General features: G+C 34.9%; 1 protein-coding gene across 1 annotated transcript; it reads left to right on the forward strand.

The window, feature by feature from the left end:
- LOC132122891 (numb-like protein) lies at positions 1-25,911 on the forward strand. The gene is made up of 9 exons (XM_059533386.1): positions 1-350; positions 10,425-10,575; positions 12,122-12,196; positions 14,588-14,662; positions 18,376-18,516; positions 20,243-20,447; positions 20,532-20,798; positions 22,507-22,683; positions 23,323-25,911. The coding sequence occupies exons 1-9, from the start codon at positions 310-312 to the stop codon at positions 24,114-24,116; spliced, it is 1,926 nt and encodes a 641-aa protein (XP_059389369.1). The 5' UTR covers positions 1-309; the 3' UTR covers positions 24,117-25,911.
- The last annotated feature ends 1,887 nt before the right edge of the window (positions 25,912-27,798 follow it).

Below are 27,798 nucleotides of genomic sequence, written 5' to 3' on the forward strand. Positions count from 1 at the left end.
TTGATTTGTTCCTCGGAGGCTGCAGCTCAGCACATCCAGCCAAATTCACGTCTTTGTGCGTCAGCGCTTGTTTCTGTGGGCGAGGACACATATGGTGATGAGACTGAGCACACGTGTTATTGTCGCCTCCTACAAGTTAATCTCTGAAGAGGAGGTGTGGTTGCCTCCTTCTTTTGGATCCCAAAACTGAATATTCAACAGCGTTTTGCCTCAAGCTTTTCATCGAACAACATTGTTGACTGAGAAACATCCTCTGGTGGCTCGATTTTGATACTTTACCTGGCTTTGGTCTTCTGACATCTCTCTGAAATGAGTTTCAGCAATGATATGGATGAGACAGAAGAGGGGAGGTGAGTTTTTTAATTGTTTTTCTTTTTAAAAATGAAGGATGATGTTATGGGTGTTTTGCTTCGTGCAGTGAAAGTCGTATTTATTTTTTTTAACACATGGGCGCTAAAACCAGTGCATCTCTCAGATTAGTAAACAAGCTTAATTCTGAAGGCTTGTGCTTGTCTTATACTCTTACAGGAAATAGCTGCATGGGCCTCCATATGGCTCAGATTAATAGATAAATTGATATACTAATTGAACAGATTATCTGTCTTTCTATTATTAGATCTATTTGTTGTCACTCTCTGTGGTTAACTCTCTGTGGCAATGTAGGCTGGTTATGATGATCAGAAAACAAATTAATGTCTGATTGTGTCTGGAATGGCATCATTACAGAGAACGCAGTGGACTGAGGGGACTCTCATGACTCTACGTATCAATTTCTTTTACTGTTGGCATTAAAGGGCCACAGTTACACACACGATATGCAGAGTGAGAAATAGGTCATTTACATTGTGTATGAGAAAGCATTTTCACAAAAAACATAAAAAACATATTTTCCCACTAAAATTGCTTCGATTTTTATAGATTTTTTTTTTTACAGTTTCTTGGAGATCCTGTATACGGAGCCCCGCACATGTCGTGCAGGAAAAAATAATAGGCTAAATCTTGTGCACGATTTACTCATTCATTCCCTCAATGTACTAAAACGTGCACGCGATTAATATTGCGTTCCCTCGATTTACTATTTCATTCACTCGATTTATAAATTGAGCGCACGATTTACTAATCGATTTACTAATTCGTTCCCTCGATTTGCTAAATTACGCAATAGTAATCGTGCACACGTTTTAGTACATCGAGGGAACAAATTAGTAAATCGTGCGCACAATTTATAAATCGAGTGAATGAAATAGTAAATAAAGGGAACGTAATAGTTTATGGAATAGTTTATTTATTTTTTCTTGCATGTCATATGCGGGGCTCCGTACCTGGAGCAACACTCATGCCAAAATATGAAAATCTTACTGGATTACGATTACGCTTTCTAAATTTATTTATCTTGATTTGTTGATGTATTTATGGGGGAAAATACACTAATAGTGTAATCGTGTATTTTTGTTTGACTAGGCTTTTCCAGGACCAATAGAAGATGTTGATCCAGGAACATGTCCTACTTAATGCAGAACATTCATGAGTTTGCCAAGTAGGGAATGTTCCTGGATTAGCATCTTTAGTTGGTCCTGGAACAACATTTATGTCAACAAACATAGTCGTAACCATATCCCTAACCTTAACTCATTAACCGACTCTTAAACTGTAAGGAAATAATAGGGCAATAAGCATGTTGTTCAACTCCCAATCCCTGCCCTAATCCTAACCCTACAATCTGATTGGTTGATGGCAATGTAGTTTCAGGTCCAACAACGATGTTGATCCAGGCAAACATACCAGTTGCCAAATTACAGAAAGCGACTTCCATGAGTGTTTTTGTTGGGGGTGGGGAACACTTGATGAACATTACTAATTTATGAGTCAACCATCGTGACTCATCACTAGTAGGCATGGGCATTCGATTAAATTTTCTTAGTCGATCGTCGGGAGAATTAACGATCGACTATCGATTAATCATTAATATTTTTATAATATAATTAATATTTAATTTTAATAATTAAAAAATGCAATGAATACAAAAATACAGCGTGTTTTTCCTCGGTGAGACCTTTATTACAAGATCAACTTTTGGCAGACAGTTAAACTATGTTCAGGCAAACTGAACATATATGCGTGTGCATATGCGGTGCTCTAAAGCAGCGGAACCTGCAGCTGCGAGCCGGTGTTCTTAAACAGAGACCTCATTTGTTCCAAAATAATAATAATAATAAAAGAATCAATTACCAATAATCAAAAAAGAATCAAAAACCAATTAGTGCCAATAAATACATAGAATAAGTAAATAAATAATAGGAAACCTGAGTGTACAGAATATGTGCTGTAATAAAAGAATGTCAATGATGAAATGTATGCTACGCATAAGATATCGTAAACATAAAAACTAAAGTATACGCCACAGACTTGGCAACACTGGTTGGCATTTATTACACCGAGCCGTAATTCACTGACAATCTACACTAAATCGATGTTAAAATCGCAGGCGATTCTTTGTCGATTTTGAAAACGATTTTGTGTTGTCGGTAGACTACGGCGCTGTGTAGTAACTGCCACTCCACCTGTACCAGTGTTGCCAAGTCTGCGATTGTTTTTCATGTCTGTGGTTTGAAGCAACCCCAATACAAATAACGTGATATTTAGCCCCTAAAATGTGAATTTTACCAAGGCAACCATTCCAAAAAATGTATATTTTAACCCCGGGAAGCAATTTTTATCAGGGAACCTCCTGGAAACGCGATTGGGCTAGTTTTGGGACTAGTTTTAAGAAGCAACTGGGCAGGATTTGTTGTGAAAACCTGGCAACCCTGATCTGAACGCACGTGCTGGAGATATACTTTTAATCACAGGAGCATCTTTACTGATGAGATGGGCATGAAAATCGCATTAGATTTTTTGCACAGCCCTAATATATATATATATATATATATATATATATATATATTAGGGCTGTATAATATATATATATAATATATAATATATATATATTATATATATAATATATACACACACATTTTTTTTAAACAATTAGAGAGGTTGATTCCTTTTTTTAAAGGGTAGTTCACCCAAAAAAGTTGTCATCATTTACACACACTCAAGTTATTCCAAACACAGAAGAAGAACTTTTATTTTTGGGGGAACTATCCCTTTAACCATGTATTGCTAATAAGAAGCAAGCTATTCCTAAAATAAACAGCACAGCATGGGAAATAATCTTTTAGAAATATCCTTGCCAAATAATAATTATGTTTCTTAAATTGAGCTTGTGGGAGATTAAGAGAAAATTTGGTTTGGGAAAAGCCACCAAAGCGCTTTTGGTCAGGCAAAGTGTCAATCGAGCACTGATGGCAGTCTCTGATTCAGCTGTCTCACTGCATTAGAGTCTTTAGCTGTCTCACTCTTTAAAGCAACATGCGCACAGACATACATTTTATAGGAGATTGTTTTACTAGGATGTTGGCTTAGTTCGCCTACAGAAAACATTCTGTAGCTTATGTCAGTGAATTCTGATCGAAAACTCCTACACAATTGAATCGACAGCATGTACTGCAAACCAGAATGACCCACATATTCACACTGGCTGTAAGTGTGAAATGGTCAATGTGTCACTGGCTTTTTGTATTGATGATATTAGCAAAGGCTAGTTTCTCTTAGGATAAACATTTGATCTGACCCCTTTTCCTCTGTCATTTGCAAACATGATTACTCACATCTGTATTTGACAAATGTGGCTGTGTGCGGGTGTCGTGATTATGTGTGAGTTTAACCTCAATCTGAACAGGTGTGTTAAGGTGCAGCTTTTTTAGACATGCTGCGGCAGATGGCCAGAGAAACACGTCGCCTTTGCTCCCTGGGTCAGATGATGTTCACGGTTTACGGTACTGAAACTGGGTCATGAGCGGGTGGATCTGTATCGGTCTTCCACCATTGTGTGTGGGGTCTTACTTGATTAGTTATTTGGTGAAATAAGACTCAATAACTTTCGAGGCAGCATTCGTATGACCAAAAATAAAATACAAATAGCAATATTGGGAAACATTATTGCAATTTAAAAAGACAGTTTTCTGTTCGAATAGATTTTAAAATGTATTCTTGTTTTCAGCAGCCATTGCTCCAGTTTCAGTGTCATAGGAATTTTCAGAAATCATAAATAAAATTATTTTCTGTTTTTTTTTTTTCATTTTGAATTGTCATCAATGTTTAATCCATTTGTGCTGCTTAATATTTTTGTGGAAACAATGATATATATATTTTTTTTAAATTAATTAATTTATTTATTTTTTTGTGAGGTTTCTTTAATTAAATATAAAATGTATTTAAAATAAGTATTTGGCACTTTTGATAAATTTAATACTTCCTTGCAGGTTCCTTGCAAGTTGCAAGTATTAATTTTAAATACAGTGTTAAGCATTGAATTTGGAGATACATGCTATATGTATCAGTTGTCATCTGATATCACATATATACATATATATATATATATATATATATATATATATATATATATATATATATATATATATATACATATATATATATATATATATATACATATATATATTTATATATATATATATATATATATATATATATATATATATATATATATATATATATATATATACAGTACAGTACAGACCAAAAGTTTGGAAACATTACTATTTTTAATGTTTTTGAAAGAAGTTTCTTCTGTTCATCAAGCCTGCATTTATTTGATCAAAAATACAGAAAAAAATGTAATATTGTGATATATTATTACAATTTAAAATAATTGTTTTTAAATGTATTATACTTTAAATTATCATTTATTTCTGTGATGCAAAGCTGAATTTTTAGGATCATTATCACATGATCTTTTAGAAATCATTCTAATATGATGATTCATTATCAAAGTTGGAAACAGTTCTGCTGCTTAATATTTTTTCAGAACATGTGATACTTTTTAAGGATACTTTGATTAAAAAAAAAAAAAAGATGCTATGTTTTTAAAATATAAATATTTTGTAATAACAATATACACTACTGGTCAGTAATTTGGGGTCAGTATTTTTTTTTCTTTCTTTTTTTAAATAAAATCAATACTTTTATTCAGCAAGGATGTGTTAAATTGATAAAAAGTGATAGTAAAGAAAATATATTATTAGAATTTGTTTTTTATTTTGAATAAATGCAGTTCTTTTTAACCTTTTATTCATCAAATATATTAGACAGCAGAACTGTTTCCAACACTCATAATAAATCAGAATATTAGAATGATTTCTAAATGATCATGTGATAGACTGGATGTTACATGTGACACTGAAGGCTGGAGTAATGATGCTGAAAATTCAGCTTTGCATCACAGGAATAAGTTTTTTTTTTAAAGTATATTCAAATAGAAAACTATTATTTTAAGTTGTAATAATATTTCACAATATTACTGTTTTTTTTCTGTATTTTTGATCAAATAAATGCAGGCTTGATGAGCAGAAGAAACTTCTTTCAAAAACATTAAAAATAGGAATGTTTCAAAACTTTTGGTCTGTACTGTATATATATATTGCATTTATTTTGCAATAAATAAATTGCATTTAATTGTTTATTCTTATTTCTACTAATTTTACATTTATATTATGTCTGCTGTCTTGTAACTTTGAAAACACTAATACATTATTTTTTGCATTTCAAATGATTGATTTTTTCAGCATATCTTTGTTACTTTATTTAGACATATAAGTATAGAATTTAGTATTGGTTATTTGTCAGTTATCGGTCATCATTTGATTGAATTGGTCTAAATGTTTATATCGGAGGGTTAGGGTTAGGGTTAGGGGTGGCAACATAACTTTTGGATCTACCGTAGGGCATTGAAGGAATAATTAACCAAAAACTTCTGTCATTATTTACACTCCTCCATACCAATCCAAACCTGCATTAAATTTTTTGTTCTGCTGACTTCAAAATATTTTTTTCCGTACAGTTAAAGCATATTGTGATTAAGGGGCTTCAAGAACAACAACAGAGACTGGAGAGTCATGCTACAATTACTCCCTTTTTCGAAAGCATCCAAAAAGCCTCCGTTATATTGTCCACCCACAGTGTCTTTGAAATGAGCACAGGCAGCTGCCGCGGTTTGATTCCTTGCACTGAGAGCATTGATTTTAGCAATAATGAGACAAAGGCAACATCTTCTCCTCTTCCTCTCTCCTGTAGTTTGAGTCATACTGCAGGTTTTACTTTATCAGTTTGACACCACAGACTGAGATGGCGCAGAGGAGCTTAAGATGGTCTTTTGTAGATTTCGTGCCTCTTGCTCTAGGAGCCATTTTTGGTTTGTTATTTACTTGTGACGCTACAGGCCTCATGCTACGCGTAGCATCCTAAGTAAGATTTTATCCCCATCACTGCACTGTTTCTTCCTCTCTCTCTTTTATCTTATCTCTTTAAACCCATTACCTTAAAGGAGCAGTTCACCCAGAAATGAGATTTCATTCATTATTCCTATCCACATTCTCAATTCAAGTTTCAAAAAGCACAAAAATGCATCCTAAAAAAAGTAGTCCATTCAACTCATGCAAGTGCTCATGGAGGAAAAACCTTTTAAAAATGTTGTTATTGGTCATTTAAAGTATTATTTCTATGTGAATTTGCTGTATGATTCTAAAATAAATGAGTTATCACAGTATTCACAATATAAACATATTTCTATGTCTTGTTTACTAAGATATTTGTCTTAATCTGATAGGGTATATGGTTGGGCCATCACACAGACATATAAAGAGAAGTGATCTGTCAAATGTTTTGTATGCATGTGTTGTTTTGCCTTTAAGACAAGTCATGTCACTTGGCAGCCATCTTTAAAATGCTTCTTGGGCATGCAAGTGCAGCTCCTGTCATAAATGTTGTATCTATTGCTCAAATAGCGTTATAAAAAAATGAGTCCTTAGCTCACTGTTTCTATAGCAAATGGTACGTTTCTAATGGAAGCTGCAGAGATGCGCTGACTTTACAGATTAGCGATTGGCTCTTTCATTGAGAAGGCGGGGCTTCCTGCGATTCAGCAGCCATATTAAGCATTGCATTTTTCCCAATTCAAAACTATACGAGTGACATGTCTTGGGTTTTCTATAGTCTTTGACTCTACCCATGTTTCTCCACCTGGTTTTCATTTGGTGATGAAATGATTTCCATGGAATGGCTTGGGTAGCTCTTATGGATGTTGTACAACTTTCACATGCATGTTTGGGAAATTTCCCTGGAAAGTCTCATAAGGACCTCTCAAGAACAATAGTAAAAATAGTTTTCTTGGCCTTATGTGATGATATAAGTAGGCAATACTAAAATCTATGTACAGTACAATTCACAATTTATAAAACCAGTTTTGATTCCATAGCACAAACTGTATGCTACTGAACAGAAACTTTTATTTAAATGTTATAAACATATAATGAAATATAAATTGAAATTGAATTGAGTGAACCTTACTTAAAATTTTAAAGTAGTCGTTATTCAATTAAACAAATTTATACATTCAGATTAGAGATTCATGATCAGTATAATTTTGTTTTTTTGGATATGATTTATTAAATTGGTCAATGTTGGATATTAATTTTATCCATACCGTATGTATGAATAAAATTGTGCATCCAATTTTCAATATTTTTACATTTAGATAAACTTCATCATCATCCCCATTGACTTTCATAGTATGAAAAAAAAACACTATGCAAGTCAATGGGGACCAGCAACTGAAAGTGAACTCTACTTTTAAAAACACACATAACATGTAACATTTTTACATTTCAGAAAATTGATATCTAGTTTTCATGCCATATATTATAAGAATACATTGTAGTCTTTTTGTTTTATTTAGACAAATTGTGTAGAATTTAATTATTGGCCAATTATAGATGTCATTATTGTTAACTACAGCTATTATAAATCATTTCAGGTATTTATAATAACACTGATATGAAGTTAATATAAATATTATATGAAAATCAAACTTAAAACATTTAAACAAAAACTAAAAATGTTGCTGTGGCAACCAAGTGGTCTAGTACTAAAATTGCTAAACTAAAACATAAATTAAAGCTATATAAAAAAAAAATATTTAAACTTAATGATAAAATAAATGACAAAAGCACATTACAAAATTAATAAAACCTAAACTAAAATATAAATTAGACTGAATGTATAAAATTAAAAGCGAATTCAAAATATTCATAATTATTGTGATAGTATATATAAATAACACTGCAAATAATTGTCTTTCAATATTGACCATTAATATTGGTACATCACTGATTACAGATGCATTTGACCATAAATGGTGTAACATTTTATTAATTTATTTATTTTTTTAAGCTGTTGAATACCAATACATTTTCTGTTATTGCCCCTTAAGAAATATCAGGTGAGCCTCAAACCAGCCTAATGCAGGGTTTAGGATCAATTAGTCAACCCGTTGTCCAGTTATGAAAAATATGTCATTTTGACATTCCTAGCATTGACAGCCAGTATTTGTGACCGGCACCACAGTGTGAGTGACACACATTAGGACTGTGACCTCAATAAGATTCAATAAGTGTGTTTAGTCCTGTCTCTCTCTCCTTCTACATCTCAAGCTCCCTTTTTCTTCTCCTTATAAAGTCTCTTCTCTTTCTCTCTCTGGCTTTTGGCATATTCTCTGTCTCCGAATGTCTTTTTCTCTCTCTTTGCTGTTCTGTAGAGTTGGCAGCCTTTCAACCATGAGATCAACCCTGAAAGTAGAACGGAATCTCAGAAGCCCCTCCCTTTCCTCTTCCTGCAAAACCACTGACTTCTTGGTCATCTTGATCAAGAACCCTTAAACATTCAGACACTCTGACTTTGCTGTAATGTCCAGTTGGCGTTGCCTCATTAAAAATGCCATGTGGTTTATTCAGCTGCTCATACTCGGACAGGTGCCAGTCCGCTGAGCGATAGCGTATCCCATCTAAACCCTACACGATATGTCAAGCTCAGCAACAGGCGCGTGCGCCAGAGCGGAGTAAAAAACCTTTGGAGAGACCTAGACGCCACGGCTATTAAAAAACACACTCATTTATAGCAGCATGTGGTCTTTTGAATATGTGGGTGTGTTTATGGTGTATATATTTGGGCTACGGGCCAGACGTTCATAGTGCTACTTCCGGCGCTGCCACCTGTTACCCGTAAAGCTTCTGGGCTTTGGGAAACGTGCACTTTTGGCCACTGACGTGAAGCTATAAAAGTAAATGCGGTTGTTTGGCAAGTGGTTCATAGTGAGGAACACAGTTACAACGGGTTGTGTGAAATTTACAACTTTTTAACGAGAACATGCCAAACCATGTCAAAAGATGTTAATGATGATGCTTAGTGATATGTAAAAGTGAGATGAAAAAAAGAATTTAAAAAGACATTAAGTCATGTATCCTGTATTAATTAATTAATTAATTGTAAATCCAAACCTGTTTTGTTAACCGTAGTTATTATTATCGTTAACTATACATACATACATACACACACACACATATATATATATATATAAATTGTTTAATTTAAATAAAGTTAAAATAAAATAAATATAAATATACCATTAAAAACTAACTAGAATAAATACATGAACAAAAATACTAAAAATTTAAATAAAACAAAAACGGAACTCTAATTTTATATAAATAATACAAAAATAACACTGAATTGACCGTTGCACACAAGTTATATGGACTGCAGTTTTTTATTTTAGTGTCAGTCCCCATTTACCTTTTGTAAGAGCAGCTAGGACATTTTTCACAATGTCTTGTTTTGTGTTTGACTGAAGAATTAATGTGTTGTGGGTTTGGAATGAGACATGGGCGAAGAAGCTATGACAGAAATTTCCTTTTTGATTGAGCTAGTGTTGAATTTGTTTTCGAGTCTTAGTATGTGTCGTACTGTATTGTGTCCTCAGTGGAATTGTTATAATGTGAATGTTTAACTTGGACTAACCAGCTTCCGATATTTGCATTCTTCAGAGAAGCCTGGCTTTGTGGTGTTGTGCATCAGAATTTTAAATTAACAATGCAAATTAAGGGGAGAATGAATGACCTGATTATGTTACGTAAATAGGCCGCTTGGGAGCGAAACAATTGTTTTTTAGACAGGGGTGAATGCATTCTCTGCAATTCCTGTTCAATCCAATATAAGTAGTTTGGTAGTATTGGTGGCAGTTTTTGAAATTCAAATCAGACTGATTACATCTTGCCTGGCCAGCATGACTGTAAATATTGCCTTCTGTATGATGTGTCAACATTCACTTGATACCCAGCTAGTGTGTGACCTACGGTAATAAATCTGACTTTTTGAACTTGGAAGTTACGTTGATCCTGAGGTAAAATAAGGGCTGTTTCGTTCATGATTTGTAAGAACTCTTACTAATGTGTCCTGTTTTTTATTGTTCTCAGCAACATAGAGTTCGAGAGTGTGGAGATGAATAAGCTTCGTCAGAGCCTGTGCAAGAAGAAGCCCTCCTACATGCCGGAGGCCAGCCGGCCGCACCAGTGGCAGGCAGACGAAGAGGCTGTACGGAAGGGCAAATGTAATTTTCCTGTCCGGGTGAGTTGAGAACTTCAATGGCAGGGCTTCCAAATCCATCCAGAGGGTTGTTAACAGACGTCTTGTTTTAATAAGATGAACATGATCTAAAAGTGCGGTCACACAAGGCTTTCGGCTGGCAATTTACTTCAGCCATTGCAACAAATAGTGGCAAAAAGATATGACATTTTGATTAAAGATTATAGAAAACATTTTCTTTCTTTGGAACATCGGCACATACGAATCATTCACAATAAGGCTAGGAAAGTGTGTAACGAAAGTAAATCAGTTTAACTTAGATTTGAACTACCGTATTTTCCGGACTATAAGTCACACTTTTTTTCATAGTTTGGCTGGTCCTGCGACTTATAGTCAGGTGCGACTTATTTATCAAAATTAATTTGACATGAACCCAGAGAAATGAACTAAGAGAAAACATCACCGTCTCCAGCCGCCAGAGGGCGCTCTAATGCTGCTCAGTGCTCCTGTAGTCTACACTGAAAACATAGAGCGCCCTCTCGCGGCTGGAGACGGTAATGTTTTCTCTTGGTTCTTGGTTCTAAATAAATGCAACTTATAGTCCAGTGCGACTCATATGTTTTTTTCTTCATCATGACGTATTTTTGGACTGATGCGACTTATACTCAGGTGCGACTTATAGTCCGAAAAATACGGTAATGTGAAATAAACTTGGCAGATAGAAATGGTACGCTGTGTTTAATGTTTTTGAAAGTCTCTTGTGCTCTCCAGGCTGCATTACATTTGATCAAATATACAGTCAAAATAGTAATATAGTTAATATTATCACGATTTAAAAGGACCTTTTTCCATTTGAATAGATTTTGTCATTTATTTCTGATGCAAAACAAAAATGTTTTCAGCATCATTACTCCAGTGTCACAAGATCCTTCAGAAATCAATTTAATATGCTGGTTTTTACATTTTCTTTTTTCTTTTTTAATTATCAGTGTTGAAAACCGTTGTTGTAATATTTTTGTGGAAACATTATATGTGATTAATGAGCATATCATGTAATTAATTCAACTGAAATCATTCAACGATCTTATTTTGAAATGACAAGCGGCTCTTTCAGGACTAAAGAAGGTCTGTATCATTAAGTAAAGTGGAGGACTTATTGCAGTGCATCTTTCATAATTAAATTCATCCTAATTTTCAGAAGTCTCTTTGTGAATGAGATCCTCATGGCCACCATAATCACATAACACTGGCTTGATGATTATTAATTGCGTCCATGTGAGGATATATTGATTGGTTTAGGCTGAGTGAAATGTCCTTTAAAATAAATCCTCAGCTGTGCTTTCAACAGGTTCCTTATTGAAGTCTACACTAGCCCTGTTTGGACAGGACAAGTTTTCCCTGAAAGGGTTGAATAAATTTGTGTTCCTGTCTGTATTTCTCACATAACCGCAGCAAACAATGACAGAGTCTGTGATTTCTTTTTTTCACAACGTATTGCAAATGTCATTCAGTACTGGATTGAAAATGTGGATTTCATCGGTTTTGTCTTCTTTCTCTGTTTTCCTCCTGTTCTTTTTTCTTTCTGCAGTACCTCGGTCTGGTGGAGGTCGACGAGTCCAGAGGGATGCATGTGTGCGAAGACGCAGTGAAAAAACTGAAAGTGGTGAGTGCTGTAGTGCTTGCCATTCTCACTCAATAAAGCATACGCTTGCTGTAAAAAGCACTGGTAGCTCTTTTGTATTTAAGTGCCGTCAGCCAGTAAGAACAATGTATCTCCATCCTAACAGTAATAGAAATTTCTATTGTGAATATACATTCTTGTAGTTTTCCTGTTCTAAAATATATATTTGCCTAGAAATTGCTTTGCTTGAGTGCCATAAAATAATAATAAAAAATACCTGTTCATTTTCTATTCATAAAATCATGGTATAAGTAAATAAATGTGAAAATGATATAGGCCCTAGTGTTATTATTATTATCATGCATCTGGAAAATGCCCTAAAACACCATCTATTTCAGCTGCTCAATACATCTTTAGAATGCTAAAGTAGATAAAATAGAAAAAAAACTTCATTAATTTTGACTAGACATGGAAATTTCTGTCATCATTGTTTTCTTCATCTGAGCTCTAAAATATTTAATTACCTTGAAATTGCTCAGTTTGATTGCCATCTCTATCCAAAATTCATATAAATCAAAAAGGGTGGAAAATGTGTTCATAGTGTAGTGTACATTTGTATATAGTCTTTGTGTAGGTCAAATTGAATCATGCATAACCAAAAAAAAAAAAAAAAAAAAACCCAGACATATAACAAGGGCTTAATTTCAACCCTAACACAAAGACCAATTCCCATCCATTTGTAGAACTCCACATGTCCTGCTTTCCTGATTGCAGGAGACCATAAGCTCTTTGAGGACCTGTGAGGACTTAGGGTTTAATGTACTGAGAGTCTACAAAGTCTCATTTATTTAAAAATGGATCTTTATGGAGCATAGCTTCTCTGTCAATGGCTATTATCTTCAGTATTGTTGCTCTGTCAGTAGTCATATCCTGAGCCTGCAAATCTCATTACTGAATTGTTAGAGCAAAACTGTAATATGTAATATTTTACAAAAACCTTTCACCCACTGCTGTCTGTGTGCGTGGCCCTTGTCTTTGGGGCCCCTCCATCTGTTCATATACACTCCCGCTGTGTCTTTCTACACAGTCACTTCATTTATTTTCTTTTCTTTCCTAAACCCCCAAAGCCTTTACCTCATTCTGTTTTGAGCTTGTGCTTGTTCCTTATTCTTCCATTCTCTTCTTCCTCAGTGTTCTGCTGTTTTGGCAAATTTGGACAGTGACTTTGGGGATACTTGTAATGTCAGCTGAATTCCCTCAATTTTTATTGATTCAGTTGCATCCTTCACTTTTACTTATTCCCTTCGGGGTTTTTTTCCCTTCGGATTAAATGCATTTCACAGTGTACTAACGTTCACTCTCTCAGACAGATAACCCTCACAACAGAGTCACTGAAAGATTTAAACCCTGTTCCCAAACCTAGAGAGCTGCCTTGCAGTACCTCAGAGTAACTCCTGTCCTAGAATAATGAGGCAGCAGTATTTATATTAGACACATTTTACCCGTGTGAGAAAAAAAAAATAAGCCTGATAATATAAAGAGAACCATGACAAATTTAGTACAATAAATATGTATTTATATGGTAATAATAATTAAAAAAATAATAATAATATTGCCCTACTATTCAAAAGTTTAGGGTCATTATTTATTATTATTATTATTATTATTATTATTTTATAATTGTCTTATGCTCTTCTATTTGATTAAAAATACAATAAACAGTAATACTGTGATATAGTATTTAAATGTAAAATAACAGTTTTCTATTGTTATATATTATTTATATTATTAATAATAATACTAATTATTCTAATATGTGTTTGTATGCCATGTAATATAGGCCTGAATATTTCTTTTTAGATTTTTTGGTTGATTAGAAAGTTCAAAAGACAATAATTTTAAATAGTGGGTATAGTAAATAGTAATAGTAAGTTTTTTTTATATAAATATATATATATACTTTTACAAAAGAGTTCTATAACTTTTGATTAATTTAATGCATCTTTGCTATATATATATATACGTACACACTGACCCAAAGTTTTTGAATGGTAATATACCCATTAGATGTGTGAAAAAAAAAAAAAAATTATATATATATATATATATATATATATATATATATATATAAAATTATTATTAATAATAGTACCGTAATAGAAAAAATAATACCCAAATTTCACATTATTTTCTGGACTTGATGTTGCTGGAACTCACTGCATTGCATTACAGGTCATCATGTTGTTGGGCAGCTCTCTGAAACGCTGTAGTACAGATTGAGTTGACGAAAGCTAAGCCTGTCATGGAAATAGCACAAAAATAGCACAAATTCTTGTGTTAGTATGCTTAATGCAGAGCAAATCAAAACCTCTGCAGTAGTGATAATATCCTGTTGTGACAAAAGGCTGATTTTGTTTCATTATTTCTTCTCAGAGTGGGAAAAAAACTGTCAAGGCTGTGCTATGGGTGTCTGCCGATGGCCTGAGAGTAGTAGATGACAAGACCAAGGTAAGTTTGTATAGGCATTTTGTTGTGTGTTCATTGAAAGCCATTAATCGATGGTAAAAAAACAAAAAGTATTTGAAGCGCCGCAAATGCTCCCAAGCCATTAATTAGCCAAGTTCATCAGCAAAGAGAAAAGATCTGTAGGAAACAAAAAATATGCAGTAGGAGGAAGCTGGCAGGCCTCCAGAAGACCTGTCACATGACCATCCTGCTTCATGAGACATCACTCGCAGACACGAGATGACTTTTAAGGCCAAGGGTTCCCGTGTCTCTCACAGTTGGGTTTTTCTTTTCAAAGTTCGGGGATTAATATAACATCCTTTCCTCAGACAAAACCCAGAAGGCTAACCAGAAAAGGTCAAAGGTCTAACATAATGAGTTCAGTCATCCCCCAATTCCTCCTTTTCAGCTCACACAGCGAAAGGCGGAAGGCTACAAAGCGTTCTTTTTTGTTTCTCGTAAGGGCCTCAGACACGTTCACTCACTGTGCGCTTCTGGTAATCCTCCCGTATGAGTATGAGTCAGCAGTACAACCTTATCCTTCCTGCTGCTGTCACACACCACCTGTGTCCTGCACTGCCTCCTGTCTCTTCTTAAACTTCACTTCTCATTATAATAATAAAAGGCAGTGATCATCACTAAGTTTTTTTTCTACTGGTTTACTTGTACCAGTGGTCCAAAATGTTTCTTGCTCTGCCTAAATCTTCAATAGCCCCGCAACAAAAATTATTAAATTAATAATTTAATGCAAAAATCACGGTTCGGTTCATTTTCGGTACAGTAAGGGAAAGAAATGCAAACATTAAACTGCAGGTTGTTCATTACTAATAAACTTTTTTTTTTTACAATTTGTTTACACTTTTTTAAAATACTTTTTAATAAAATATATATAGAAATAAAAAAAGAATAGGAAATAAAATACTGCTGCAAAGTTCTCCACTAAATAAAATACTCTCAGTCTCAAACCAATATCAGATAATAAAATATAATGAAAAATATAAATGAATAACTATGATTACAGTGCAGCATTACCAATCACAGCTTGTAGGCCTGCTCATATTTAAAAAAAATATATATAACTTTTCCAAAGTGTAAAGTGCAGCATCAACAGTTTCAGTTTTTAGACCTGTTCAGATTTCGTTGCGTTGGCCCAATCTGAATTAAGAGCAAAGGTCTGTTTAAATGCCGACGGGAGCTGCGTTTGAATTACAATTGTTTTTTTCCTAGTTGTAGTGATGTTCACACTCACGTGATCCCTTTTGAAAACCTTAGGCCAGTGACACACTGACATATTGCACCTGTCAAACAGTGTCTATTTTGCCGTCAATACTGTTGACGGTGTCCTTCATCAGTAGGCTTTATATTTATGCTCATCATGAAGTATAGATATTGTTGTCGTGAAGACAAGATCCTGGTCTGTCGGCGATCTCCCTCTATGTCACCTACAGCAGCAGCAGCGCGCAAGCGCCGCGTCAGGAACGATTCTGGTGTGTAAAGACACAGAAAACGGGAAGCAGCCGTCACGCAACTGACACGCAGCAGGAACGCCACGTTCACACCACGCAGCCAGTGTGTCACCGGCCTTAGAATCAGCTGCAGGGCGGGATTTACGCTGAACGTGGAGACTTACGCCACAAATGTACTTATTGTCCACACACAAAATATTGCATTCGGTCATTCGGTACACACGTGCACCGTACCGAAACCCCTGTACCGAAACGGTCCGGTACGAATACACGTACCGTAACACCCCTAATATTTAATGTTTTCATTGCTTTTGATAATGTGACCCTGTATTCTAATAAATAATGTTATGACACCAACATTTTCACATTTCTACATTCCAAATTTTAAACCAAAAACTACTAGCCCTTTATAACATAATTTTATAAAAATTATTTAATAATGTTGTTATAACATTAATTGAAACAAATGATCAGTCAGAGGCATATTAGGCTGCTGTCACTTTAAGACGCATGGATCCAATATCCCGATACACATCCAATTTCTTTCTCAGATGTTCATGTTCATTTAAGACTTAAACAACTGTGTTTATGAGGATACTTGCCAAGATGGATATTTTGTCATGATTTTGTATGTATTTCAAGGGTTTTTATTTTCTCATATTGAGCAAGTACCAAGTGCGTCTCTTTGCGCTTGATGGTTTCTATGTTTAAATTGCCAAAACACACGCAAATGATAGACTTTCTTGAGTTCCTTCAACTGCCCTGGGCATCTACTTACTGTCGAGTCCTTAAAGGGTTATTGATTACAAAGCCAGACTGTCTTATGAAAACTGAGATGAGTCAGTAGTCTCCAAAAAGAACACAATCATCCATGACGAAGCTTTTACAGCTCTAACCAGGTCCCCTTGCTCAGTAACTGGCTAACTTCCTCTGCTTCACCCCTCACCTACCCCTTCTACAGGGTTCAGCTCATTCATTATACATTAACTTTGGCCCCCTAAAAAGGAAACACTAGCCACTGTTACAGTGGGAGGTCCAGGCTACACAAAAAGCTTTGGTCATGTTAGAAGAATCAAAAGGACAAAACAGTATAATGTGGTTGGGTCATGAACGAATAAGAATATAGAAGAATCTAGTTTAAAATGTGGCTTTCTAGTTCCTGGGATGTAATTTAAAATGTATATTCATGTCGGTTTCATGTTTTTGAAAAACTATTATGCCATATGTATCAAACCCAGGGATTTAATAACAATTTATAATATTTTAATAAATGTATGATTTGATATTACACTACCATTCAAAAGTTTGGGGTAAGACTTTTTTAATACTTTTTAAAAAATCTATTTCTAGTTTTTTTTTTAAACGCTGTGTCTATTCGACAAAAATACGTAGCAACAAAACTGTTTTCAACATTGATAATAATCAGAACTGTTTCTTGATCAACAAATCAGCAAATCAGCATATTCGAATGATTTCTGAAGGATCATGTGACCCTGAAGCCTGGAGGAATGATGCTGAAAATTCATCTTTGTGTCACAGGAATAAATTTTTATTTTAAAGTATATTAAAACAGAAAGCAGTTCTTTTAAATTGTAATAATACTTCACAATATCGCCGTTTTTACTGTATTTCTGATCAAATAAATGCATATTGGTAAGTATAAGAGAAAAAATGAAAGACTAAACTTTTATTGTCGTGTCACTTATAAAGAAAAAAGGAAAAGGCAATGTTTTCTTTACACCTTTAATACAGAAAAGTGCACATCATCCTAATAATTATTTTAAATTATTTTCTTTTAAATATTTTCATGATTGAATTATGATATTTTCTTGGATTTATATTATTTGTTAACTTGAAATAATCTTGCCTCGTCATGAAAATTATGTTTCCCTCAGGAAATGTTAGGGTATTTCCTCAGGACTTTTTTCTACATCACTATCTCAGGATAATTAAAACGTTTTTTTACATTATGCACCAAAAAAAATATAAAAATTGACGATCAAAATTGAAAAAAATAAATAAATAGAAATTGGAAACTTCTTAATCATGAAGAGATGATTTAAGGTCATTGTCTCTATGACTTGCATTGTACTTTTTTTCTACACAATATAATAATATAAAACCCAATACAATAATACTTTTTTTGAATAAATATTGACTATTAAACACAAAGAACTTTCAAAATGCTTTTTATTTGTATTTTAAAACTTTATTTGCTAAAACCAAGAACTGATCTACTTTTCTCTGTAGGACCTCATTGTTGACCAGACCATTGAGAAGGTGTCCTTCTGCGCACCTGACCGTAATTATGATAAGGCATTCTCCTACATCTGTCGTGATGGAACGACTCGTCGCTGGATCTGCCACTGCTTCATGGCCTTGAAGGACTCGGTGAGGAGAACCCAGCGGGGATTAATTCTTCAGACTAAGATAGGGATTATGGCAGTGTTATCTCAACCGGAATAAACGCTTAGAGACTTGTCCGTCCCATAACAGCAATAGCAAAACAGTGGATGCAAACACCAACTATCTATCTATCTATCTATCTAGATATCTATCTATCTGTCTATATAACGTGAGTATAGAAAATAATCAGCCCCTTTAAAATAATCACATTTTATTGGTTTGCAGCCTGAAATGAAGAAAGACCCAGTTTTTGTTTTATCCAGTTGTATTTACTCAGTGCAACTTATAACATCCAAGTGAAAGATATAATATAACTCCCACATGACAGAAAAAAAACAACAACCAGAATCACTGAGTTGGAAAAAGGATCAACCCCTTGTTTCAGTATTTTATTGAGCCAGCTTTTGTTTTACTTACAGCCTTTAGTCTGTTGGAATTTGTCTCTACTAACTCTGTACATCTAGACTTTGCAATATTTGCTCACTGTTCTTTGCAGATCTGCTCAAATTCAATTAAATTGAATGGGGACTGTTTGTGGACTGAAGTCACTCCACAGATTTTCAGTGGAGTATAAGTTTGGGCTCTGGCTGGGTCATGCAAGGACATTCTTTTTCTCCTTTTAAATTTTTACCTGCCTCAGAATATTCAAGGTATTTTGTATACATCTCTTGACTTGTACCTGAGAGATCTTTTGACAGTGCCTTACCACCCATAGTTGATTGTTTGCTTCAGTTGCACTACCAAGGACTGAAATGCTCCATGAAAGCTCTTTTCATGCTTAGCTAATCAAAGGCTTCATTTACACTTGGCATTAACATGTGACCTGTATCCGGATGTTGTCCACACACACATCAGTGTGTCCTGGTCCAGAGGTAGTCAAGGACACATTGTGATCGGATCTCAGTGTAATGTAAATGCAATCCAGCTATCGTGTCTGCATTCGCAGGTCGACAGAGAGAACACCCATGTGGAGACTCCTAAACTTGTCTTTGATTTGTAAAATGTCCCGCGACTGACAATGCTTTTCAAAAGAAAACCCACTATTTCAGGTTGACTTTGCACCGGGATTATTCAAATTGTGCGGGAAAGACAGATCCCATCGGTTATCCAGATTGTAAAGTCAGTTGATGTTACCAGGTGTAAACGCGCCATGTTCTGATTGACTGATGATCTGATCTGCTTGATCAGATCATGGTGATTAATGTTAATGCCAAGTGTAAACACAGCCAATATGACCTGATCACAGTTGAAAGTCAAATGGCTTTGTGTGCCATTGAGAGGGTGATTAGCTACACCTGATTGAGTTTACAAGTCATTCTTAAGAGGGGAGTGATCCTTTTTCCAACTCAGTGATTCTGTTTTTTTTTATTTATTTTTTTGACATGTTGGTTTTATATCTTTTACTTGGATGTTATAAGTTGCACTGAGTAAATACAGCTGAATAAAACAAAAACTGTCTATCTTCGTTTCAGGATCCAAAGCAACAAAATGTGATTATTTTAAAGGAGAGTGATTCTTTTCTATACTTACTGTATACATTATGTTTATATATATAAATATAACCCCCTATATATGATATATTATCTTAAATGCATATTTTAGATATTTTACTGGAACAAGACAACAAAGCTGATAAACAGTGTTGCCATGATGAAGCATATTAAAAAGCTAATAAAACAACAACATAACATAACATCCTCCACAACATCAGGGCGAACGTTTGAGTCATGCAGTGGGATGTGCCTTTGCTGCTTGCCTTGAGCGGAAGCAACGCAGAGAGAAGGAGTGCGGGGTCACAGCTTCCTTCGATGCAAGCCGCACATCGTTTGTGAGGGAAGGCTCCTTCCGCGTCTCCTCTGCTGGACAGCAAAGTGACCGGGAGGACATCATGAAACAACTGCAGGTCAAAAAGAAAGGTCAGGCTAATTACAATCACTCTCAAACACCGAAGGCTCTCCTCATAAAAAATGACTCTGATTAGTGAATGTGCCTCTCTGTAGAAGCATGCAGCATTTCTGCAGTGCCTCCTGGAAATGCTTCTCCTCCAGAGGGAGCGGCTTCACCGGGGGATCGAGCAGAACCCGGCGGGCCTCACGCCATCCCGCGCCGCCACGCTCCTATCGAGCAGCTGGTGCGGCAGGGCTCGTTCCGCGGCTTTCCACAACTAAGCCAGAAGAACTCGCCTTTCAAACGGCAGCTCTCACTACGCTTGAATGATCTCCCATCAAACCTGCAGCGCAAGACAGACTTCCAGACCAAGAACCCGGGTTAGTTGTTTTTGTGTACTCAAGCAGCGTAAGTGTAATGGAACCATAATGTTGACCCAGTACTGTTTACCCATGTGATAGCACTGACCGCAATTTATGTGTACTGTGTGTCATCAACTAGAGGAAATTTCAGATGTATCTCATGTTGAGCCTGCAAACAAATAAGCACAAAAGCACTCTATTTGCACTGAAACCTTCTGAATGTTCCCATAAAATCATTTGAGCGTGTATTCCAGACCATAAACTGCTGCATTTACCTGTAGATATGTCATTTACAGGTGCTTTCCACTAGGGCTGCACGATGTGTCGGTTAAGCATCGATATCACGATGTACGAATTCACGATAGTCGCATCGCAGGATGTGCGATGTAGGCTGTCGTAGATCCGTTATTCCTTAACTGTACGGGCCAGCTGCTCCCCGGTCCTTGACGAATGTGATTCGCGGATTAATTGCACAGCTTAACCATCATAGAGTGAAAGTTTATCATTTGCATGTGTTTTTAAGTCCTGACAGTTTAACAGGGCAGAGAGAGAGAGAGCGAGAGAGAGAGAGAGAGAGAGAGAGAGATAGAGAGAGAGATTGAAATCTTAGATTAGATTTCATATCGCAATATATATCGCAGAAAAATAAAATATCCCAATGTCATTTTTTCCCAATATCGTGCAGCCCTACTTTTCACTGATAATTACTGCTGTCTCTGATCTCCTTTAGACTAGGTTCGACCAGGGGAATTATAGCTTGTATGTTTTTTTTTTAACAGTGCCATGCTTGATGGGGTTTATGTAAATGACTACATATGAAGACATCATATTTTATGTAGTAAAACTGTTTTTTCTTGCTTTGAGGGCTGTAATGCAAACCAGAACATGAAATGTCTGTTTCTGTTGTTGGAGGTGTTTATTAGAGATGAACCAGTATTAAAGATCTGTGTGATCCTGATTATCTGATAATTAATCTCGAGGTGTTGTGGATATTAATTTTGAGATCTGATGGTGGCTAATGTTAATATTCTTAAAGATTAACTTTGATTGAGTGGGTGATACGCAAAAGCAATGGTAATCTAAATGTAAAAATAGGGAAAATTATCATCCAACACATATTATGAACCATGATAAATGTAATATTGTTTGATAATTGGTATGATACTGATATACACTACCATTGAAAAGTTTGGGGTCAGTAAGTTTTTGTAATGATTTTGAAGAAGAAGTATCTTATGCTCACCATGGATGCATTTATTTGATCAAAAACACGGCAAAACAGTTACATTTTGAAATATTTAAATTGAACTATTCTATTTGAATACATAGAAAAAATATATATTGCTGTAATGCATTACTCCAGCCATCAGTGTCACATAATCTTTCAGAAATCATTTTAAAATGCTGATTTGCTGATCAAGAAACTTTTTATGATTGTCAATGTTGAACACAACTGTGTTGTCTAATGTATTTGAAAAAAATTTCAGGCTTTTTTGATGAAGAGACAGGATTTATTTGAAATATAGATGTAAATTTAATGCATCCTTAAAAAAAAAAAAAAAAAAACCTTAACAAACCTACACTATTGAACAATAATGTATAGTGCATCCCTACCTTATATTATAGATCCAGGTTATCTTAGCAATTAAAATCCCATAAACTGCATGCGTGGCCCACTGAAATGAGCCTCACAGATGTGATTGACCTTTCTATTGGTTTGTGTCAGTTCCAGAGATGGATTTGTCAGTGGCAGGAGAGGCGGACAGCTTAAATGCTCTGTGCAGCCAAATCAACAGCTCTTTCACCAAACCTTCTGAGGATCTGTGTGCCAAAGCCGCCGACAACTGCTTACCAGTTTACAGCGCTCCACCTGCCATTCCTCCACCACCTGCTCCACTGCAAGGTAACACAGATGGCACATTCCCACATAAACGTACATTAGCGGTCAAAAGTGTGAAATAATTCAAATGTATACATGTTTATGAAAGAAGTCTCTTATGCTCACCAAGGCTGCATTTATTTGGTTAAAAATACAGTAAAACATTAATATTGTTAAACATTTAATGTTAAATCATTTAAATAAAAGTTTTTTTTCTTCTCTCATTATTCTAGATCCTTCAGAAATCACTCTAATGTGCTGAATTGTGCGCAATTATTATTGATAATCAATTATTATTCATTTTATAGTAATAAAACAATAAAAATCTGCCTTGTTCACAATCGTGTGCACAATTTATAAATCGGGAACAAAGTAGAATATCATGCACATGATTTAGCCTACTATTTTTTTCCTGCATGCCATGTGCGGGCTCCGCAAAAATGACTTAAAAATGAAAAACGTATCAAAATTAAGTGAGTTTAAACAACTTGTTAAAAATGACACAGATACAGAGTAAGAAAATGTATTTTATTTTGATCAAATAATGCAGCCTTGGAGAGCGTAAGAGCATATTTCGGCAACATTCAAATGTATTAATATTACAAACTCTAACCGGTATAAATATGGTCATATTTGAACATTCTTACCCCTCTCGTTCCCCAGCTACAAACTCATGGGTTCAGACAGAGCCTGCTGTCCAGTCCCCTCCGCCCGTTCCTCAGGGTGGCCACAAACGAACCCCGTCTGAAGCAGAACGCTGGCTGGAGGAGGTGGCTAAAGTGGTGAAAGCCCAGCAGCAGACTCCACCAACCCTACCACCACCACCCAGTCAGCAACCTCCGCCCGTGCCCACCATGCCCATCGCACCCGGCTCCCTCCCCTCCTCCATGCAACCATTCCCAATGGCCTTTGACATCACTCCTGCACCTGTTGGCATGTTCGCCCAACAGCCTCTTCAACCGGCTTTTGTACCTATGCAGCCATATATGCCCAGTCTGGCCAACAGCATGACCTATCCCAATGCCAGTGTGCCCGTGGTGGGCATCACACCGTCGCAGATGGTGGCTAATGTATTCTGCACTGCGGCCGGGACAGGGGGTGGTGGAGCGGCGATGGGGCTGAAGACAGGAACTCTTGGGGGTGGCCAACAGTTGGCTTTCCCCACACTTTCCGGAGGCTTCCCAACCACCACATTCACCCCTCCTCCAACCGTCAACGGCCACCCCCATAACTCCTTTCCATCAACGAACACCACTACGGGTGTCACACAAAATGGTAGTATCGTAAAAAGTGGTACTGGTTGGCCCATGGAAAGTCTGAATCCGAATCCCATGTGCAGTTCCAAAGAAGCAGAGCATTTTGAGGCAAAGTGGGCTGCTCTGGAGTCCAAATCGCAACCGAAGGCGCAAAACCCTTTTTCGAATGACTTACAAAAGAATTTTGAGATTGAACTATAATCTTAAGGAGACTCTGAAAGAGGCTGAACTATTTCATACCCCATTAACCCTTGCCTTGTTTTGTCTCCTAAAGGGGTGTCTTATGCTCCTGGTCTGTTTGAGGGCATTGGTTGTTGTAAGAGATTATTCAGTTGCAATTTGCGTCAATTCGAGAATCAGGAGAACAGAAAGACCGTCAGAACATCTTTGGCACTTACAAGGCAGCTTGAAAGAAAAACCTGCACAGTACTTTGACCAGTAATGACCCATGCTTGGAAAATGAATGGAATTCTGAAATTAGGGGATGGTCGAAATGTATTTATTGTTTTCCCTTATTTATTTATATTGAACAGGAAGAAGAATTAAAAGTGGAATATATTGGCTACTTGAAAACTTGATTCATCAAATAATGAATAATTAGAGTTACATTATCTAGAATAACTCTGAGTTTACATTGTGGTGTAAATAGCATGCTTTCAGTTTCTTTATCGATTGCCCATTTCTGTTGCCATTTAATTTCATTAATTCCAAATGAATCATATGAATCATTGAAGCATCTGCTTTGAACCAAGTGGATACCAAAAGTTCCACCAACAGACACATTCCAACCCTGATTATACATCCGAGTCCCAACATGCAATGGAAAACTAGACCGAAATGCCACTGCAGTGACCTCTTTTCATTTTATAATCTGTTTAGCAAGACCTGTTCAAATATATGAGTTTGATCAACCTTAACATTATCTTCAGTGGGTTCATGGGGCTTCTCAATTGTTAAGAATGTATTTCAGAAACTCTGTGACCATGCTAGGGCGGCAAAATGATAAAATGTTTTAGAATGGGTGGTATTGAAGAGCAAGTGTAAGAAAATATTAGAAAACGGTAAAAGATGCAGGTTATAGTGTTTGTTCTTTGCAAGCAATGGAACAACTACATGGACTTTTACATTGGTCCCGTTCATGCATGCTTAAAATATTCCATATTACAGTATGTTAAAACATTGAATATGCATATTAGTCTTGACTTTTGTTTCTTACCACTTTTTCACTCGCTCTGGTCTAAGAAAGGGAATAATTGTCTTTAATTGCAGGCGAATAATGACACACACACACTACGTAATAAGATCTCATGCAGTTGTTGTAAAAATAGATTTGGATTCTGCTCATTCAAGAGGTTCATATGTTCCCATCGTGGAGCCTGTAGGCACATTTATCGTTCAGTAATTCTCAATGGTTGTATTTTTGTTTTCTTTGGAAACTCGTCCAACCGTACGAATACGATGTTGCATGATCTTTCTGGAGTGTGTGGAGCCTGCAGGTGTCAAAGCTAGACGATCAAAGTCCGACTGCACACTGTGCTCTTCCTCTGGAGATGTAATAGCAGTGGACATTCAAGGCAGGCACAATGTTTTTAACTCCTGTTTCAAAAGGCCATTTTGACCATCATGTGTTATAAACTGACCTCTCGGTTTTGTTTATTAGAGGGTGAAGCGGGTCTATTGTGCAAAATGAATCTAAAAATAGTCATTTTTCCAAAGACAATGCATTTGTAATTTGGCAAAGTAATATGTTGTATGGCATCAAATGGATGAATATAACAAACTCAATTGCCCTGGCTCTTTTAGTTCACACTCTCCCCTTGACAAAACCAGGGAACTAAATTACCTCATGAAGTTGATTATAAACGTTAATGTAGTGATTACAAACCAGTGGAGATTATTTTTAATCTTTATTTACAGACTTTTGTATTTAAACGTACATATTTCTATTGTAATTACATTGTATAAAAGATAAATAAATAATATAATATAAACAATGGCACCTTTGTTGGATCAAGATTCTCTCCCCTCATTACTCATTTATAAATATGTAAAACATTTTTTTTATTATTTTCCATAATTTTCTGTGGTGAACCTATTTATATGTGTAATTAGGATACGCACACACACACACATATACAGTACAGACCAAAAGTTTGGAAACATTACTATTTTTAATGTTTTTGAAAGAAGTTTCTTCTGCTCATCAAGCCTGCATTTATTTGATCAAAAATACAGAAAAAAGGTAATATTGTGATAAATTATTACAGTTTAAAATAATTGTTTTTAAATTTATTAGACTTTAAATTATCATTTATTTCTGTGATGCAAAGCTGAATTTTTAGGATCATTATCACATGATCTTTTAGAAATCATTCTAATATGATTATTCATTATCAAAGTTGGAAACAGTTCTGCTGCTTAATATTTTTTCAGAACATGTGATACTTTTTAAGGATACTTTGATTAAAAAAAAAAAAAAAGATGCTATGTTTTTAAAATATACATATTTTGTAATAACAATATACACTACTGGTCAGTAATTTGGGGTCAGTAATTGTTTTTTCTTTCTTTTTTTAAATAAAATCAATACTTTTATTCATCAAGGATGTGTTAAATTGATAAAAAGTGATAGTAAAGAAAATATATTATTAGAATTTGTTTTTTATTTTGAATAAATGCAGTTCTTTTTAACCTTTTATTCATCAAATATATTAGACAGCAGAACTGTTTCCAACACTCATAATAAATCAGAATATTAGAATGATTTCTAAATGATCATGTGATAGACTGGATGTTACATGTGACACTGAAGGCTGGAGTAATGATGCTGAAAATTCAGCTTTGCATCACAGGAATACATTTTATTCAAATAGAAAACTATTATTTTAAGTTGTAATAATATTTCACAATATTACTGTTTTTTCTGTATTTTGATCAAATAAATGCAGGCTTGATGAGCAGAAGAAACTTCTTTCAAAAACATTAAAAATAGTAATGTTTCCAAACTTTTGGTCTATACTGTATATATATATATATATATATATATATATATATATATATATAATTACATTTATTTATATTAAATTTAAACTGAATAAATAATAATTATAAAAAAAATCAATTTATTGACGTATATATATATATATATATATATATATATATATATATATATATATATATATATATATATATATATATGTATGTATATATACTCAAATTATAAATTTATAAACTCAATTATAAATATAACAAATATGAATTCCCATATGTAATGCGAATATGATGAGGATCACCACAGGAAAGAATTTTTATTTATTTATGCTTATTTACTTTTTTTTGTTTTTAAGATTCAACAGATATTTATAATAGAAATTTTCCTAATCTGATGCAATTATTGTATTGATATTGTATTTAAATTATATATATATATATATATATATATATATATATATATATATATATATATATATATATATATATATATATATATATATATATATATATATATATATATGAAATCATAATTAAGACTGAAATAGGTATAATTTTCTTCATTCTTATTTTTTCTTCAGTCACATATTTTATTAATTGTGTTTACAGGAGATTTAAAAAGTGATTGCTCTTATGTGCTGCTCCATTAAACTGTATAGATCCTCTTGTTCACTACAAATAATAGAGCCCCTCGTAAAGATTTATGAATGGACTTTAAAAAGAAAAATTAATCGTGACAGACCATCAACCACACAGTTTGGCAGAACTGACTATTAGTGCCTGTTTGTGTCTCAGCAGAAGCTGAGGATCAGCATTGTTAAATGGCACCATGTCTTCCCCGAGGAAGCCTGAGACTCTTCTCTTACTGTCCTGCACCCACAGAGTGTCTGTG

The sequence above is a fragment of the Carassius carassius genome, chromosome 41, assembly GCF_963082965.1.
Source record: "Carassius carassius chromosome 41, fCarCar2.1, whole genome shotgun sequence".
NCBI lineage: Eukaryota > Metazoa > Chordata > Actinopteri > Cypriniformes > Cyprinidae > Carassius > Carassius carassius.